This window comes from Battus philenor, unplaced genomic scaffold (genome assembly GCF_028537555.1).
Source record: "Battus philenor isolate CCGP_79_NKW_IND1 unplaced genomic scaffold, ilBatPhil1.0.hap1 SCAF_11, whole genome shotgun sequence".
Lineage (NCBI taxonomy): Eukaryota > Metazoa > Arthropoda > Insecta > Lepidoptera > Papilionidae > Battus > Battus philenor.
The window spans coordinates 11887612-11903556 of record NW_027181673.1 but is presented as its reverse complement, the minus strand read 5'-3'; the positions used below and the strand labels follow the sequence as shown (position 1 = coordinate 11903556).

Genomic DNA, 15945 nt, shown 5'->3' with positions numbered 1-15945 from the left:
TAAATAATTTCAAAATTCAGAACAGAATGTAGTTAATATATATTTTTTGGTTCAAAGTAATAATAAATATATATAAAATAACAGATCTTAATAAAATTTATTGGGAAAATTTAAAAATGAACATTCCTCGCTTTTTGGCCTGCAAAGTCATTAATCACATTTTCAAAATCAATAGTGTCGACTAGTTCGAAAAACAGATATGTGTTTTTGTGATTTAGGGCCCTTTTAAAAAACACTTTGTGTTTTGCGAATGAAAGGCTTAAACACTATATATTATAATTTGTAACCGTTTACTTTTTTTAATGTTCATATTATTTAACAACTTTTTTGCACAAAAATAGTAAAATTCGATATGCTTTTTATGTTATTTACTTTAAATTATGGTTTTCTTTTAAGATTTCATTACTCATCATTCAAAAAATTATTTTGAACTTTGGTGCCCCCCCTGCTTGTGGTGCCTGGTGCGGCCGCCCCGCTCGCCACCCCCTAGCTACGCCACTAGTGTACTGACAGAAATTATTGGCCGGTCACTTCAATTAAACAAATAAATTAACGCAATTTATTTCAGAGATAACGTCGTTATGCTAGGAAATTAGTTTTTTTGCTAACTAATAAGCAATTAGACTATCGGACTGTTTTGCTAGTCACTACTTATTGATTTTGGTTATTTGCAACTATAAAAATAGTGCTTAGCTTTGTTTTAAATACATTATTTAACCAAATTATTGAAAATCTTCATTTCTGTTTGTTGCCTTTCATTAAAAGCATTTTTATTTAATATTTATATAGAAATAGTTGTTACGGCCAGAGCCAAGGCTCTTCCGGAAGCCCCAAAATTTGCTAATTTTTAGGTTAGGCGCCTTCTGCACCCTTCTGACTTAAACCCGCGGAATCAAATGTCATTTGGACAGCAGTGAAAGTCCAGTCAAAAAGATATAATAAGTAATAAGTAAAATACTTTTAGTAAACATGATTTTAATCCGTTAATTACAACCAATAACTAAGTAATACAATGGTTTAATAAGTAAACATTATAAAAAATGTTATTAAGTAATGGCGAAAGGGTTAAATTACCTGATGAGAAGATGCTCATTAACGTAATTATTTATATTTAATGCAATGCTTGTGGCTAATTATTTTCATCCATTCATATATCATCAATTATGGTCATTTGTTAATTACATTCTTGGTGTATTTAAACGGGGTCTCAAAGATATATTACATCAGTATACTGAGAGTTATTGACTGTGTAGTGTTTTTATACAATAAAAAGTTATTTTGAAAAATGAACCGCAAATCAAGTGGACGTAGACTTCTGTACCGTTTAATCGACGAACCTATCAGAAGTGCAAAGCGACAGAAAGGTATACTATTTCATTATTTTTTACCGTGACTGAATTCGATTTTTAAATAAATTCAAAATTTTAATCGAAAAAAATCGCTGTTTTGATTCCAAATTTAACGTTTTTATAACTGTAACTGTAATTTTTATTTTTTGTGCATATTGTTACGTTTTATGCCAGTAAACGCTCAATCATTTAACGAGCCATATGGAGGGCTATGCTCAGGACTTATCTATGATATCGAATATGGAATTAATAGATTTTTAGACAAACGAAAGTAATAGATAAATCCCAGTGGATTCGCAAGTTGAAATCGCAGTCGGTAGGCTACATGGTGTGTAGTACAGATGGCCCCTTTGGCTAACGCTTCCTACATGTCCTATTGGAAATCTATGTGGGAGACCTATGTCCAGCCGTTGACGTTTAGCGGCTGAAATAATGATGATGATAATGTTAGTAAATGAAATCCTTTAAAAACCTATAATTCCCGATGATTAATCTTTGATAATGAATATCGAATATGCATGACTTTTCTCACACAGACCTCCCACGCCCACCTATCGTGTCTCTTTCAATTGATAATAAAAATACCGTTAACAGTGAATATTATTTTCAGAAATGCCGCAACAATTAAAGATCCAAAAGAGTGATAGTTTCTCTACGCCTCTCATCAAGAGCAGAGATCACAACCTCACGTTGACACCTCCCTATAGCGAGAAATGTAACTTATCACCAACCGTTTTCTCAACGCCCAAGAAAACAAAAGGAAAAAAGCGGCGCGTCATTACTAATAAAAAGAGATTGACATTTGAGGACTGTGAAGATTCCGAACCAGAATTATAAAATACTGAATGTAATGAAAATGTTTGTTAACACATCGGTGTAAATATTTATTGTATAAGAAAAAAAAGCTAATTTAATATTTTTTATTTATACACGTTATAACCTTATTTTTTATTAGACAACAATTAAAATTATAAATGCTATAGTTTAATGAATTATATTTTTACTTAAATAAAAACGTGTTATATTTAATTTTAATTTGTTTTTTTATTTCCTCGACATAAATTTTAAATCGTAATACAGTAAAAGTTACAAACATCTCTTTTGTTACCAAGAACAAAATAACTATATTTAACATCAACTTTTCTCAATAATTATGACATGCCAGCACGTTGCTAAAAGGGCTATGCTAAATCTGCTTGTTAACAATATTAAAAAATTGTACTTACAATGACATATGCACGTCTAATCTTTTTAATTTATAAGAAACAGATTAAATTTAATAAATACTAGCAACAATTTTTATAAAAAAGTTGGTGTAACATTTTTACAAATTTTATTTTAAAAAACTAAATGACGTTAATTTTTTTTATTATTTTTCTTAATTCATATTTTAACAACAGAGTATAAATTACTTTAATTAAAAATATGCCTTTTTAAGAGAATCCTGAGCGTGACAAAAATTTATATTTTACGTGAGTGTTTTCAATTTCTTATTTCTGTGTTTTTATTAGAAATTCGGATATTTTGACGTCCAAAGCCTTCAATATTGACTCAGTGTTATATGGATGCTCTGGAAAAAGAAAACAATATTATTATGTCGGCGTGACGACTTTGTGAAATCACGTAATAGTTACAAATTATTCATTGTAAATATTTTGTAAAATTTATTGTCAAGAAGTAATTATTGAAGGTAAGTGAATATAAGTATTTTGTTTGTTGGTATGAATAAGTAACGACGCACTAACGGCTCGTTGCTTTGTATTTTATGTAATAAATCGCAATATGTGGTTATTACAACGCTATTTACTTTGAATCATTTTCTCATCCAAAATCCGCCAGTACCCAGGATAACTATTTGTTAGAAAACTTTTGTGAACTTTGTGCTATAGAGAGAGTTATGTTCGGGATCTTTCTACAAAGTCGACTTAGAAATGAGAAGATTCGGTGACGGATGAAATAACCGACAAAGTCCAGCAGATTGGTAAGTTCAAGTGGCCTTAAGGCTTCAGCGGCCAGATTCTGGAATGGAGATATAGTGATCTCCATTGCTAGCAAGTGTCGGGTAAGACGTCTATCCATAAGGTGGATAGGACTTGATAAGGTTGTCGGAAGATACCGGATGCAGAATTCTATCTGTCGGTCCTATTAGAGACCTTTATCCAGCAGTGGAATTTAACAGCTGAAATGATGGTGACATACTTATGTTGATCCACTTCCTGGGATCATAGCCGGAATCTTTTCTCGATTCGTAAATACATTTTCTCAGCGCATGCGTGACGCCGTGCGCTGTACAGATACCCATCTCACCAACCGCTGGAAAAAACAAAGCAAAATTACAGAAATTTTTAAAATAGTGGATCAAATCAACTATTTACTAACATGTTCGAACTATTTGCGATATTTATTTATTTAAACAAATGATACGTAAATCTAATTTGTTGTTGTTGGATATACTAATTATAAACTGTGTTATAGAAATCAGCATTTTCCTTAATAAATATAGAAAAAATTGCATAAAACAAAAAATTATACTGAATACACGCAACAAAAAAATTACACTGTGACATGTTATTACGTAATCAAAATTACTACGTCAGTTGTGTCGTAGTGAAAGATTAAAAAATATTTTTTTCTAATAATGCCAAGAATCTATCTTGTAGAATATATCAAATTTAATGTCTAATATTTATTATACTATACTTAATACTAGTAGTACAAATCTCATTACGAATCATTATTTTAACTACACGGGGTGATTGTTTATAGGCGTGAATATATGGCTCATTTGTCGCTCTGAAATAATTTATTTTTGTTCTTACATCTTATGCATTAATTTTTTTTGTAATGCGACAGGTCAATTTCAAAAGCTTTAAGAGTACTAACTGCAGGGACAAATTGTATACAATAATCAATTTTAATATATAGTTCCGTATCCCAATTTTGAAAACGCTATACTACTATATTATTATTTTTTATTATTATTACTCACTATATTATTTTAGACTTTTTTAGAACAAATAATAATATTTATTTGATATATCTGAAAACATTGGCTTATTCATTTTCGGATATCGTGTAGCGCGCCATACATTAGCTGACAGCTAATGAGTCCTTTAAATCTTTTACAACTATTAACTATCGAACAATTTTAAGTAAACATATGTGTAATTGTAATATTTATAGGTGATCTACTTGTTTTTTTTTAAATATTTTTATCAAGGCGTCTCGTAATGCAATCTTTTATAAGAGTGTAATTAAGTTACATTTGAAATTGAAAAAGTATTAAAAATGTTTTTTTTTATAAACATACTAATTACTAGTACTTAATTAAATAAAAGTTTGTTAAAAAAATTACTTACTTTTCGATCCTAATACGCCTTTGGGATTTGTGGAGTTGTATTTAAATTTGATCCTGAAGTCAATAGGAATGTCCTTTGCAAGCGGAACCTCGTAGGTGAGACTCCTGTTCGTGAGCAGTTTCCCCGTAACCTTGTCGTATACGAAATCCTCTGTAAGGTAATATCCTAGTCCTTGGACGTAAGCACCTTCTAACTGAAATACAACGATAATATCTTTCGATTCATAAGTACACTTGAACAATGAATCTACTTTTAATGTGGAAGAGAAAAAAAAGAGTCGGCCCGTACACATTACATTGAAACGTTTATTTATTATAAAGTATCTACGATCAATAAAGCAATGAAGGTCTAGATCGACAAGAAAGTTTTGATTACGTGTTAGTATTTATGTTACAGTAACACTACAGATCCGTGATATATATAATTACACATTCACAAAAAACAAACGTAGAGAGATACTAGAGACGACTCCTTCATCATCACCATTAGCATTTAAATAGGACGTCCATTGCTGGACATAGGTCTCGTCATAGATTTTAAATAGGTATTCATTTGCATAGAGAAACGATGATGGTCTTCATCTCCCTATTTTTTTTTTGTCACACTATTGCTTTTATAAATCGCACCGATTGAATTGAGATTGTGTCGCTTCTGAATTATTGCAGTGCATACCGTTACCGTCTACCGTCTCCGTTGCGCAGACGCGATCGATTGCGTGCAATTGGTCTGTTATTGATACGTCAACGATTTTTATGATCACTAACTTCTAGTTGCGGTTAACCATAAATACCAATAAGGTAGACAGTATAGACTCATACCATAAAAATAATCGTATTAAAAGTCCGCCAAGTCGCTGTACGAGAGAGTTCCTCTGATCGCGTCACCACGCTTTGAGGATTTCCATTCAGATGATCGTTATATGCCCAGGCGCATTTTAATAAAAAAAACATCTCGGTATATGCTTTGTTTATTAGCATATTCTAATTAAAATATTCCTAGATTAAAATATCTGAAAATTGTATTTAAGTCTCGTATGAGTTTATGGCTAGCTTTTCTTATATCAGAGAACGTTACGAATCGACGTAGTTTCCAGTAAAAACATACCATTGTGAGCTCAATCTGATTTTAGTTTATCGATTTCTGACATTATACATATGACGTACAAAACTAACCCTTTATGGATAAAAAATTTAATGAATTAATAAATAGACAAGCAATCTAGAAACGTGGAGGATTGTGACTTGTGTCAGAAAAAAAGAAATAACAACGTTGGATAAACCAATTAAAAGTTACATAATTTGTATATAAATCGACTTACTTGACCAACATCTACTGCAGGGTTAGTGCTAAGTCCAACATCTTCAAGCATATCTGCTCTCAGTAAAGCATATCGCCCAGTCAGTACGTCCAACCGTACTTCTAAAATAACAACCGTGAAAGCGCTATAGCTCTGTAGTTCAGGTTCTTTATCTGTCATCGTATAATTAGCGGTTAAGTCTACTAGTAACTCTCCAGCCTTTTGTATCAATTCTAACCAGGTGGGATTTGTCAACTGACTTCGAACTGGATCCAATCTTTCGTTTAATATTTGACAAGCCTTAATAATGGAGAAGCATACGGACTCGCTAACAATACTAGAGCCCGAGAACACGTTGTTGGCGGATACGAATGAGAAACTTGGAATAACGGATACTTTTTCCACCGGTATAGATAATTCGTGAGCGCAGACTTGTGCTGCCTTTGTGTTTACACCTTGTCCCATTTCGATGCCACCAACGGAGACTGTCACGGTTCCATCGCCTCTGTATATTGACACCATTGCTGTGTAGTTCCCGTAGTACTCTACTGGAAACAGCATGACGCTGACTTGTATCGCTTTCTTTGTCCACCGGTTCGTTTTGTTGTACTGTTTAATTTCTGCCGCCCGTTTGTCGTAATCGGCGTCTTTTTTCAGCTCTTCTATTAGCTCTGGTATCTTGTTATCATTAGTTCGCATGTTTGCAAGGCGCACATCGGTAGCGTCTTTTTGGACTTCGTAAGATATATGTTCCATTATATGTTCGATGCAAGCTATACCTTCGGAAGTACCTGCAAATTATTGATTATAAATAACTTAGAGTTGAAGTAAAGCTAACTTTATTCTCTAAGAGGCATTTGTTTCAGAATCATCACTAATAGCAAAAACTTTGAAAACTTTTAAAAACGAAAAGCAATTTGTCTCATTTGGAAAAACAGACATATATACAAACTGAATTACGTGTAATTAAATGGAAACATTAAAAAATATTTTAGTTAGTACACTAACCAGGTGCTCGGCAGAAAGTATTTGATGGTAGATCAGTGAGAACACTCCCTGTGTTTAATTTGAACGTATCGGTATCGTAGCAGTTAGGGAAACCACCTGCGGTGTAGCTCAGGATGTTCTCGTTGTGGGAGCAACCGTCGTCTTCCACAATAGTAGCGTTTAGATATTGAATTTTTCCATTGTCATCAACACCAGCCTATAGAACAGTACAAATTTCTGTATTCTTTTATCTTCTTCGTAAATTTATGTTTTTTCATAAGTTGTAAGCCACTCATTAAAAATTATTGTCAACAGGTATCTCTGACATGTACACAGTGTACAGTATACGTGTTGACACGATGTACCGATCTGGTATTGCAATACACAACACACTACCGATTTAGATAAACGTAAGGTAAGGGAACCGGGGTAGCTTAGCTAATGTAGCAACGCAATAGTCCCTTAAGTAAAAACATTAAAAATTATTAACCAAAACTAGAGAAGGTTATAAACTTTATTATGTTATTCAACTTAGAAGTTAATGTTTAATGATTTTGGACTAAATCATTTGACTTTCATATTTAAGGGTGTCCCCATGATAGCAGTCGCTATCAACTTTCACATCAGGATTATTTAAATATCACTGTGTTTATGTCATTGATGCGGATCTTTTTAGTTTTGTTGCGTGTATTCGCCTTTTTAAAATTTATCACAATAATGATTTCTATCAGATCTTTTCTTTCTTACCTCGTATTTGCATTGGCATGGAAGCCTTCTACCAGCGATAGTCAGATTGGTCTGAATAGGTAAAATGAAACGGCATGGAACGTTATTTTTTACGGCGACCAGGGCACAAGAAGTGGAGACTTGTGCGTTGCGACTGATTTTACCACCAAAACCTCCACCAATTCTTCTAACTTTCAAAAAAATTCTGAAAATAGACAATATATAGTGCGAAGTGTTATAGGTAAAAGGCACTTAAGTTATAATCAATGTATAGAGTAAAAGAGTTTTCTTTCTAATAAATAAGAGACAAAAAAGTGGTTGTTATCATGTAGCAATGATTAATTTTTACTAACTCGCTTTCCTTCATGTTTAGACATTTAGCTATAACTATCTGGGATAAATCCATCCATTGCGTCGCATCATACACTTCCAGACCCTTGTCCACGGGTACAATTACGCACGAAATTGGTTCCATGTAATAGTGGTACTGCGCTCCTATCTCATAAACACCTTTGATTATTTTCTTGACGTTGTCGCCTTTGCGCTTAGGAACAATACCGCTGTCACCGGCAAGATATCTATTAGGATCTTTCATAGCGTCGTCTATAGTTAAAACAGGCGGTGTCTTTGGTACGTTTTTGTAAGTGACTTTAACTTTTCTAGCAGCTCGTTCCGCCAATTCTTCAGTTTTCGCAACCACTATAGCTACTGGCTGCCCGTAGAACTTAATATCAGAGCTTGCGAGTATTTCTTCGTCTTCGGTTTGTAGTTGTATACCGGGAAACCCAAAGGAATTTTTACCGGGGAAATCCTTCGCCGTATATACGTCGATGACACCTTCCATTTTCTGTAATCACAAAACACAATCTTTAAATCTAATATTTTTGTATATGATGATGGTAAATAGGTGTAAAAGTTTTAAAGGGGTAAAGGTCTATGTGAGGCAAACCACCCCATGTGAGGCAAGCCTCCGTCGGACACGATGCGCCAAACATTCATCACACTTATTCTTATGACACGGCGGCCGCGTCCGTTTAGCTCGCGTTCAAGCGCACCCTCGCGTAAGGAGAGGCCCGTGACGTTCCCGACCGCCTAGTAGTCCTCGCTTCGCATAACTTACGCTACACGTTATTCCTACACTATACATCTATACGGCTATAGTCTCTCTTCATGCGTACGTCTTCAATGTAACTGGGATACGCGCTAATTTTTAGTTCGTGGACCTTTTTCCGCGGACTCAATTTCGTTGAAACTGCACAAAGCCTAAATATGATTTGTAAACTTATTTCATTATTTTTCTATAATATATAATCAATTGAATAACACATTTTTTGTTATTTTATCTCCTTTAAATCACGTAATACCAATTTCTTTACAATACAATCTCTTTGTTGTCTTAAATAATTTATAAAGATTTGGTAATAATTTTACAATACAAAAATGATTAAATTTTCAAGATTTTCAAAAGCAATCATTTTTTCTTTAGTGTCTACGTAATCGGGGTTTTTCATAAAACAAAAACTAAATCTCAGACATCTCTAAATTATTGATTAACTCTATATATAGATTTAGATAAGGTGTACACATTATAGACAAGAACAAACTTTTACAGAAAATGAGCTATAAATCCACTTTTTTAAGGCTTTTATTACTTATTTCCAATTACTTTGTACATTTCCATATCTGACAACGAAATTAGAATCTATATATATCTATATACTTAATGTAAAATCTTGACAATTAACGAACATATTCTTATAAGAAATCTTTTGTCTTACACAAAGTTAAAAATATTAACCATTGAAGTGTATCCTCACCAAAACATCGGAAGCGTCAATTTTATCTATTGAACCTCCATGTACAGTCGACATTACGAACGCAGCAAAAACTTCTTTATGTTGTGGTGGTAGGTCGTTAACATATTGCGCTTCTCCGGACGCTTGGATGACACCTTCTAGCTTTTGCAATGGTTGATTGATAGGGTAGAGAGATGGATCAGTTTGATAGTCCTGTTTACCACTTGAAAGTGGACGTTCGTACATTTCACCACCAGAACGAAATCTGTTGGACGGCATGCTTGCTGGGCTGATGTTTAAGACAAACTATGAACAATATTAATTTTATTATTTAAATGCAAGCAGAACGTGTATAATTTTTAAATTGTTTACCTGAAGAACCAACACAATAAATATATAAAATTTTTGGCAAATGGCAATGGCTATGATAAAAATTATGGTATAGAATGTAATTTATTATAATTCATTTACGTGTTATACGTATTGATGACGAATAAAATTTTTTAAATCTTGAATCTTTAAATATTCTTGTATCAATAATACAATGTTTTATTGATACATTAGATATATAATATGTTAAACAGATTGCTTGATTTTCTAATTTTTAAGGGTATACTTAAACTGAAGAAAAATTTAGAAAAAAATATATTTTAATTTCTGTTACGTAAGATACGTTTCGCACTTGTACTGGAATCATCTAATATCTCTTCGGTTATCACAGTATATACTTTCAACGATCTTAGTCAAAATTATGAAATTTTCATATTAACAGTTTTTTGTGAAGGTAATTAATATCAGGAATTTTTGGTAATAGAGCCAATTGCAAACGAACTAACTTTATAGAAAATCCCTAATGCAAGTTTCTTGCGACATTCCGGCGATGGTTCTGGAGGGCGACGATCGGGAACAATTTCCGATGATAATACTCCTAAAGCACCTTGCAGTACGGCGTTGTCGAATACGTTCTTTCCAGTTAGATACTTCTCTGTGCGAGTAGCGTGGATGAAATCAGCTGATATATTCCCATACACAATACTCGCTTCGCTTATTAAGTTTTTGTTTAGTTTTAACAGAAAACCGGCGTTGACTATAGCTAAAGCGTTTTGATTCCGCGGCATTATCTGTAAAACAAATAGTGATTAATTGAGAAGGTAGAATTCTTTTATTCGACATCGAAATTATATATTTTTTATTAAATATCGACATCAATTATCAGCATCAATTTTGTAAGATATACTTCATTACATAGGCTATTTCACTGCTATATTTAGATTTAAATTTTGGCTTATTTTAAAACAAAACTGTAATGTAAATTTAAATTAGTTTAAACAATGATGGAGTTATAACTGCATTATTATACATGGGATGTTTTCCATATTCTTTATTCTGTCATCATCACCATATCAGCAGTAGGACGCTCAGCGTTGAACATAGATCTACCCGATACATTTACGTAAGAACCGGTTGGAAGCGTCATCTATACGATGCACGACTATAGAGTCCTGAAGTTTCCTATAGACTGACAATTTAACACAATTATAATCCATTAGGTAAATTACCTTGTAACTTCTGAAGACATGTGAGTCGCTTAGCGGTGGCAATTCCACGTTCAATAACAAGTGACCGCGCATATCGTAGCTCAAAAATTCTTTCATAGACAAGGACCGTTTATTATTACTAGAATCTCCTGAAAAGGATACGAGGATTTACAATCATAATAATATTGTATAGACTAGAGTTAGTACGTCATTTTGTATATTATTATTGAATCCAATTAAAACTAACATTCTATTTTATTTAAAAAGGTTCTATCCAGTTTAAAATGTTACGCGTTGCTATCTAGAACAAAACCACATAAATGATGTGAATGAATAGATAGATACAGAAGGAGTAAATATGAAAGAGGATAATCAATGAACATAAAAAAACTTTTGTAACTAGAACCAATTGTTAACTTGCGATTTCTGAATGACGTCACACTTCAGTTAAAGAACCGTAATCGTCTAATGTGGGACGTCTTTATGATATTATTCCCGAAGCCACTTAACCCTTAACAGTCTAGACTTTCAATTTTGATACCAATCTTTTAAACCGAATGTTCACATAACTATTATTTTTTTTATAGGTTGGCTGTACGAATTTTACTGTTGTATAATATTCTTTCCAACGAAATTAAAAAAAAAAAACTTTTTTTCCCTTTATCTAGACCCTCAAGCAAACACAGTAATATTAAAAAAAATCACTTTCGTAAATCAGGCTATTAAGGGTTAAATAGCTATGTAGCTTTGACAAAAATTTTTACAAGCATTCAGGAATTTAGTTTAGAAGTTATTGCATGCAAATCAACAGATTTCAAAACCGTAGTAGTAGTTTATATGAAAAGTTGTCAAAGAACCAACTCGAGACAAATGTGGAACTTATACATTTGTGTATAAGTTAAGACAATGCTGGATTTTAATACACTTACGTATTGTGACAAAAGCTCGCACAGTTTCGAAAATCAAAAAGATGTCCGATTGGTAGGCTGGCATGCTGTGTTTCAACATCAAATTGCCTGCTATGGAGCCAATCTGAAAAACGCCGAGGACGGCTGGGTGACCTTTTGTGTTAACCATGCAAAACAATATTTTGCTGTTATAAATTGTTATTATTGTCATACGTGATAATTAATGTGAAAACTTTTTAATGAATAACACAAATTATCTTATTTGTTAGCCTTATAAGTAAAAATGAAAATAATGTTGGATCCAAAAGAATCAAAACATTTGTATAGCACCTACAAAAAATATAATCTATATATGTATAGCATAACTGTTTTCCTGCGGTGCCGACCAGCGGCACGCTTTGGGCGAAGCGCCTACAAGAACGCCGCCACAACAGACATCGAATAACACATTAGCAACAGGACACCTTGTTGATAAATGTTGCCATAACGTACCATTCATACGGCATGCGATAAACGGAACTCATTAAAGCAATATAATTTTATGAACACAAGTATTTAAGAGAAAATTAATTTAAGAAAATAGTATAGATACATCTTTACCTAACCTTTAAGTAATGATAGGCGTGTTAAAAATATACTTTACCTTTCTGATAGGTATATGTGCTACCAACTTTAAATGTTTAGTAAACTCTTCCAGGTACGTGAATCCGTTTACAGTCTGTGCAATGCGGTTGAATATCGAGATGCAGTCCTCAAGGGAGACGTTAACGCCAAGAATCAAATTCTGACTGATGCTATAAGTTTTTAGCGATTTGCAGTCGCTTATGTCGATTAGTATCCTCGGATATTCAAATGTTTCGTAAACACCTGGAATGATCATGATATTTAATAAAAATATTCAATAAGTAACAGAAGGTTAACTTTGTCATGATATGATTGAGTTTTCAAATATTTTGATTTTTAAGTTGTTCAGTTCATCACCGTTTCAGCTGCAGTATGTCTACTTCTGGACATAGGTACATCAGATCGGATCATCAGATGCAAATGTATATTCCATAAATTTGCATCCTGCGTCTTCCGACGATGCTAACAGCGTCCAGTGTCCTTCCTGTGGGACGCACGTTCTACCGACGCTTGCCAGTTCATGGTCTCCACTCCAGTACTTTAAGATCCCAGCATTCACCTGTTCTGCACTATGTGACTTGCTCACAGCCACTTCAAATTGTTAACCCGTTTATTAAGCTATGTCGGATACTTTGGTACGTCATTGGATTTCCTTATTCACGCTGCGAACTCGTAGATAAATCCTGAGCTACGGCTTATCCATGGCTCGCTGTTGTGAGCTTACCAATATAGTCCGGAGTAAAAGATCTCATTTCACCACCGTCATCACTAGTCATTACCAATTGGTCGTTTTAAGACACTGTGTGATATTGGATCAAAAGTTTTTTTGCAGCTTGCAGATGTACAATTGTAAAATAATTATAATAAGTATTTATTAATTTAGTTATTTGACAGAAAAAGGGCAACTTTCTTGCGTCTTCAAGAAAAACAAAAACTGTTAAAAATAATTACTATAGGCATAAATACATTGAATTTGTTCAATTTGTTAACCTTACCTTTCGCCGTATTTCCATCAATAAGCATATATGAATCTACTCCATATTTATTAAGTATTTCAAATATTTCGTCTTCAGTAGAAACTTTGAAAAATTTATTCTTTCCGAAATTAAACGAAATGCTTGTTTCGGGTTGACTTATATTCAAACTGTCAATTATACACCAGTCTCCGTCGTCACTAATTGCAGAGCATTTCCTCTGACATTTATCCGAACGTTTGCAACGATAGGTGTCTTCAATATCTCTGACTTTGGCGCAAAGCTCTTGACTGGCGTCTTCGGCAAAGGATTTTATCGTGTCTAAGATAGGCCGGTATCCCGTACAGCGGCACGTGTTGCTGCCAAAACTATCTTCTAGCTCCTTCATTGTGAGTTTCTTATGTTGTAGACTTAAAAAAAAATGAATGTTGTATAAAATAAATTGCGTATAAAGATGACATTTTGGAAACAATTTAGGCGAATTAAAGACAGGAATACCAGGTATCGGTAAACGCAGTGTAGGAAGGTCCCCCTTCTATGTAGTATGTAGTCAAGGTTGTAAAAAGTCGCTGGGTGCGGGCAGCACTAGACCGGTTTAGAATTTTTGGGGGAGGTCTATGCTTTGCAGTAGACATCTATCGGCAGACATGATGAAGATAAGGTACAGGAATGATAGGCTCAAATGCGATCTTTATTTCTCATAGCATAACATGTTTAGACTCGCAAACGATTTACTTACTGGTAGGTTTAGCTCCATCTATTACAGTATCCACTTAGGGTTTACTTAGTTGAAATACAAAATTGTGAGCAATAACACCTAAGTTTGTATGTATTGTGTTAGCTTAATAATTACACTAGAAATGCTACCTTTAAAATATACCCATAGTAAAATATACTTGCATTCACTCCTTATTTGCTATCTGCAATCTTTTGTAATAAACACTTACCGTGGAAATTATAAATATTTAAATTAAATAAAAATTACGTCGATGACCTATACGACTTGACTCTGCACATCCGTGTTGAGAGATCGGGTCGAAGATACCAACACGGCTATTGTCTCGCTTTGGATGTCTCTAAATATCTTCATTTAGTTTTGGGCTCTCTCGGCAACTGTGAAGTTGAACTGGCGTACACTAGGACTCAGTGCGGAAGGTAACGGCTTGACTTTGACTGTATTAGAATTGCGATAAATATTCACATTGAAGTGTGTCCAAAAGGGCCGAACCTCGACTGTAATGCTAATATTGGGTTGTCTGTAGGTGTGGTAAACGGACTGTAAAAGTGTATTCCATACCTATAAAGGTGCATAATCCAGCTAGGCGTGCAGTATCCGCACTGGGTGCCGTCCATCGCAGCTATCCGCAGCTGTTCCTCGCTGTATCCGCGCAACCGGTTGCCGACGCCTTCGATCGTTGTTATTTCCCATCCTTGGCATGAGAATACTAGCACCAAACACTGAAAATCAATATAGTTAAATATATCTGTTTTTTTGTGACCTGTTATAGAACGGGGTTGTAACAACAGATGTTGTTACAACCCCGTTGTTATGTGTACATAAAATTAATCAAACGTTGGGTACGTATGTCAGTATGAAATGTCATCATTCGTCTTCGCTGGGAAAGGGTACCTATTCAATGTGTTTTTTTTTTTGGTAGAAAAGGCTGTTGATCCTTAAATTATGTTGACAGTAATATATACAATAACTATACTTACAATATAAATTTAAGATGCATTTAGCGTCCGATGCGTATGGTACTAAAAGACATAGTAATCGTTTCTTTTATTCTTGAGATATATGTACTTACGGAGTTAACTGAGAAAGTTTCCACCTCACAGCTGGTCTGGCGCTTGGCCCGCACTGCCACGATGCAAACGCCGCAGCTGCCCTGCTTGCACATTTGCTTCGTGCCCGGCAGCGCCAAGTGGTACCGCAGGTAAGCATTCAGCGTCGTCTCCCGTGGTACCGTTTCGTTCACTAAACGTGTTAACTTTTAAAAATTACTAGTTAAATAATAAAGAGCGTACCTTCAGGGATGATAAAGACATCCTTTGTAATACAAAAAAGAAGCAATTCGGACTTATCACATGACACCTCAGGATTTGCGACAATTTTTAATGAAGCTGGTAATTTTACGGTTTCGCCGCAATATATATATATATATATATATATATATATATATATATATATATATATATATAAATATTTTGTTTATTCGTAAAAACATTCAAAACCATTTAAGAACAGTAATAGACACGGTGATAATACAAGTAATAATAATAAGGTTTCCTAGTTTTCATCTTCAAAAATTAAATAAATCATTTATGGCATAAGATATACGAATGTTCAATAAAATTCCACGATCAATTTCAGATCCGTCACCGGA

At 33.9% G+C, this 15945-nt stretch overlaps 1 protein-coding gene across 1 annotated transcript; it reads right to left on the bottom strand.

Annotated features, from left to right (window-relative positions):
• Positions 1-2784: 2784 nt before the first annotated feature.
• LOC137931205 (uncharacterized) lies at positions 2785-15514 on the bottom strand. Its single transcript, XM_068774618.1, has 15 exons — positions 15367-15514; positions 14856-15016; positions 13580-13968; positions 12604-12827; positions 11982-12084; positions 11074-11201; positions 10351-10635; positions 9536-9820; positions 8072-8565; positions 7740-7923; positions 7014-7209; positions 6027-6796; positions 4709-4901; positions 3549-3662; positions 2785-2919 (listed from the first exon to the last, which is right to left on the bottom strand). The coding sequence occupies exons 1-15, from the start codon at positions 15457-15459 to the stop codon at positions 2840-2842; spliced, it is 3699 nt and encodes a 1232-aa protein (XP_068630719.1). The 5' UTR covers positions 15460-15514; the 3' UTR covers positions 2785-2839.
• Positions 15515-15945: the final 431 nt, after the last annotated feature.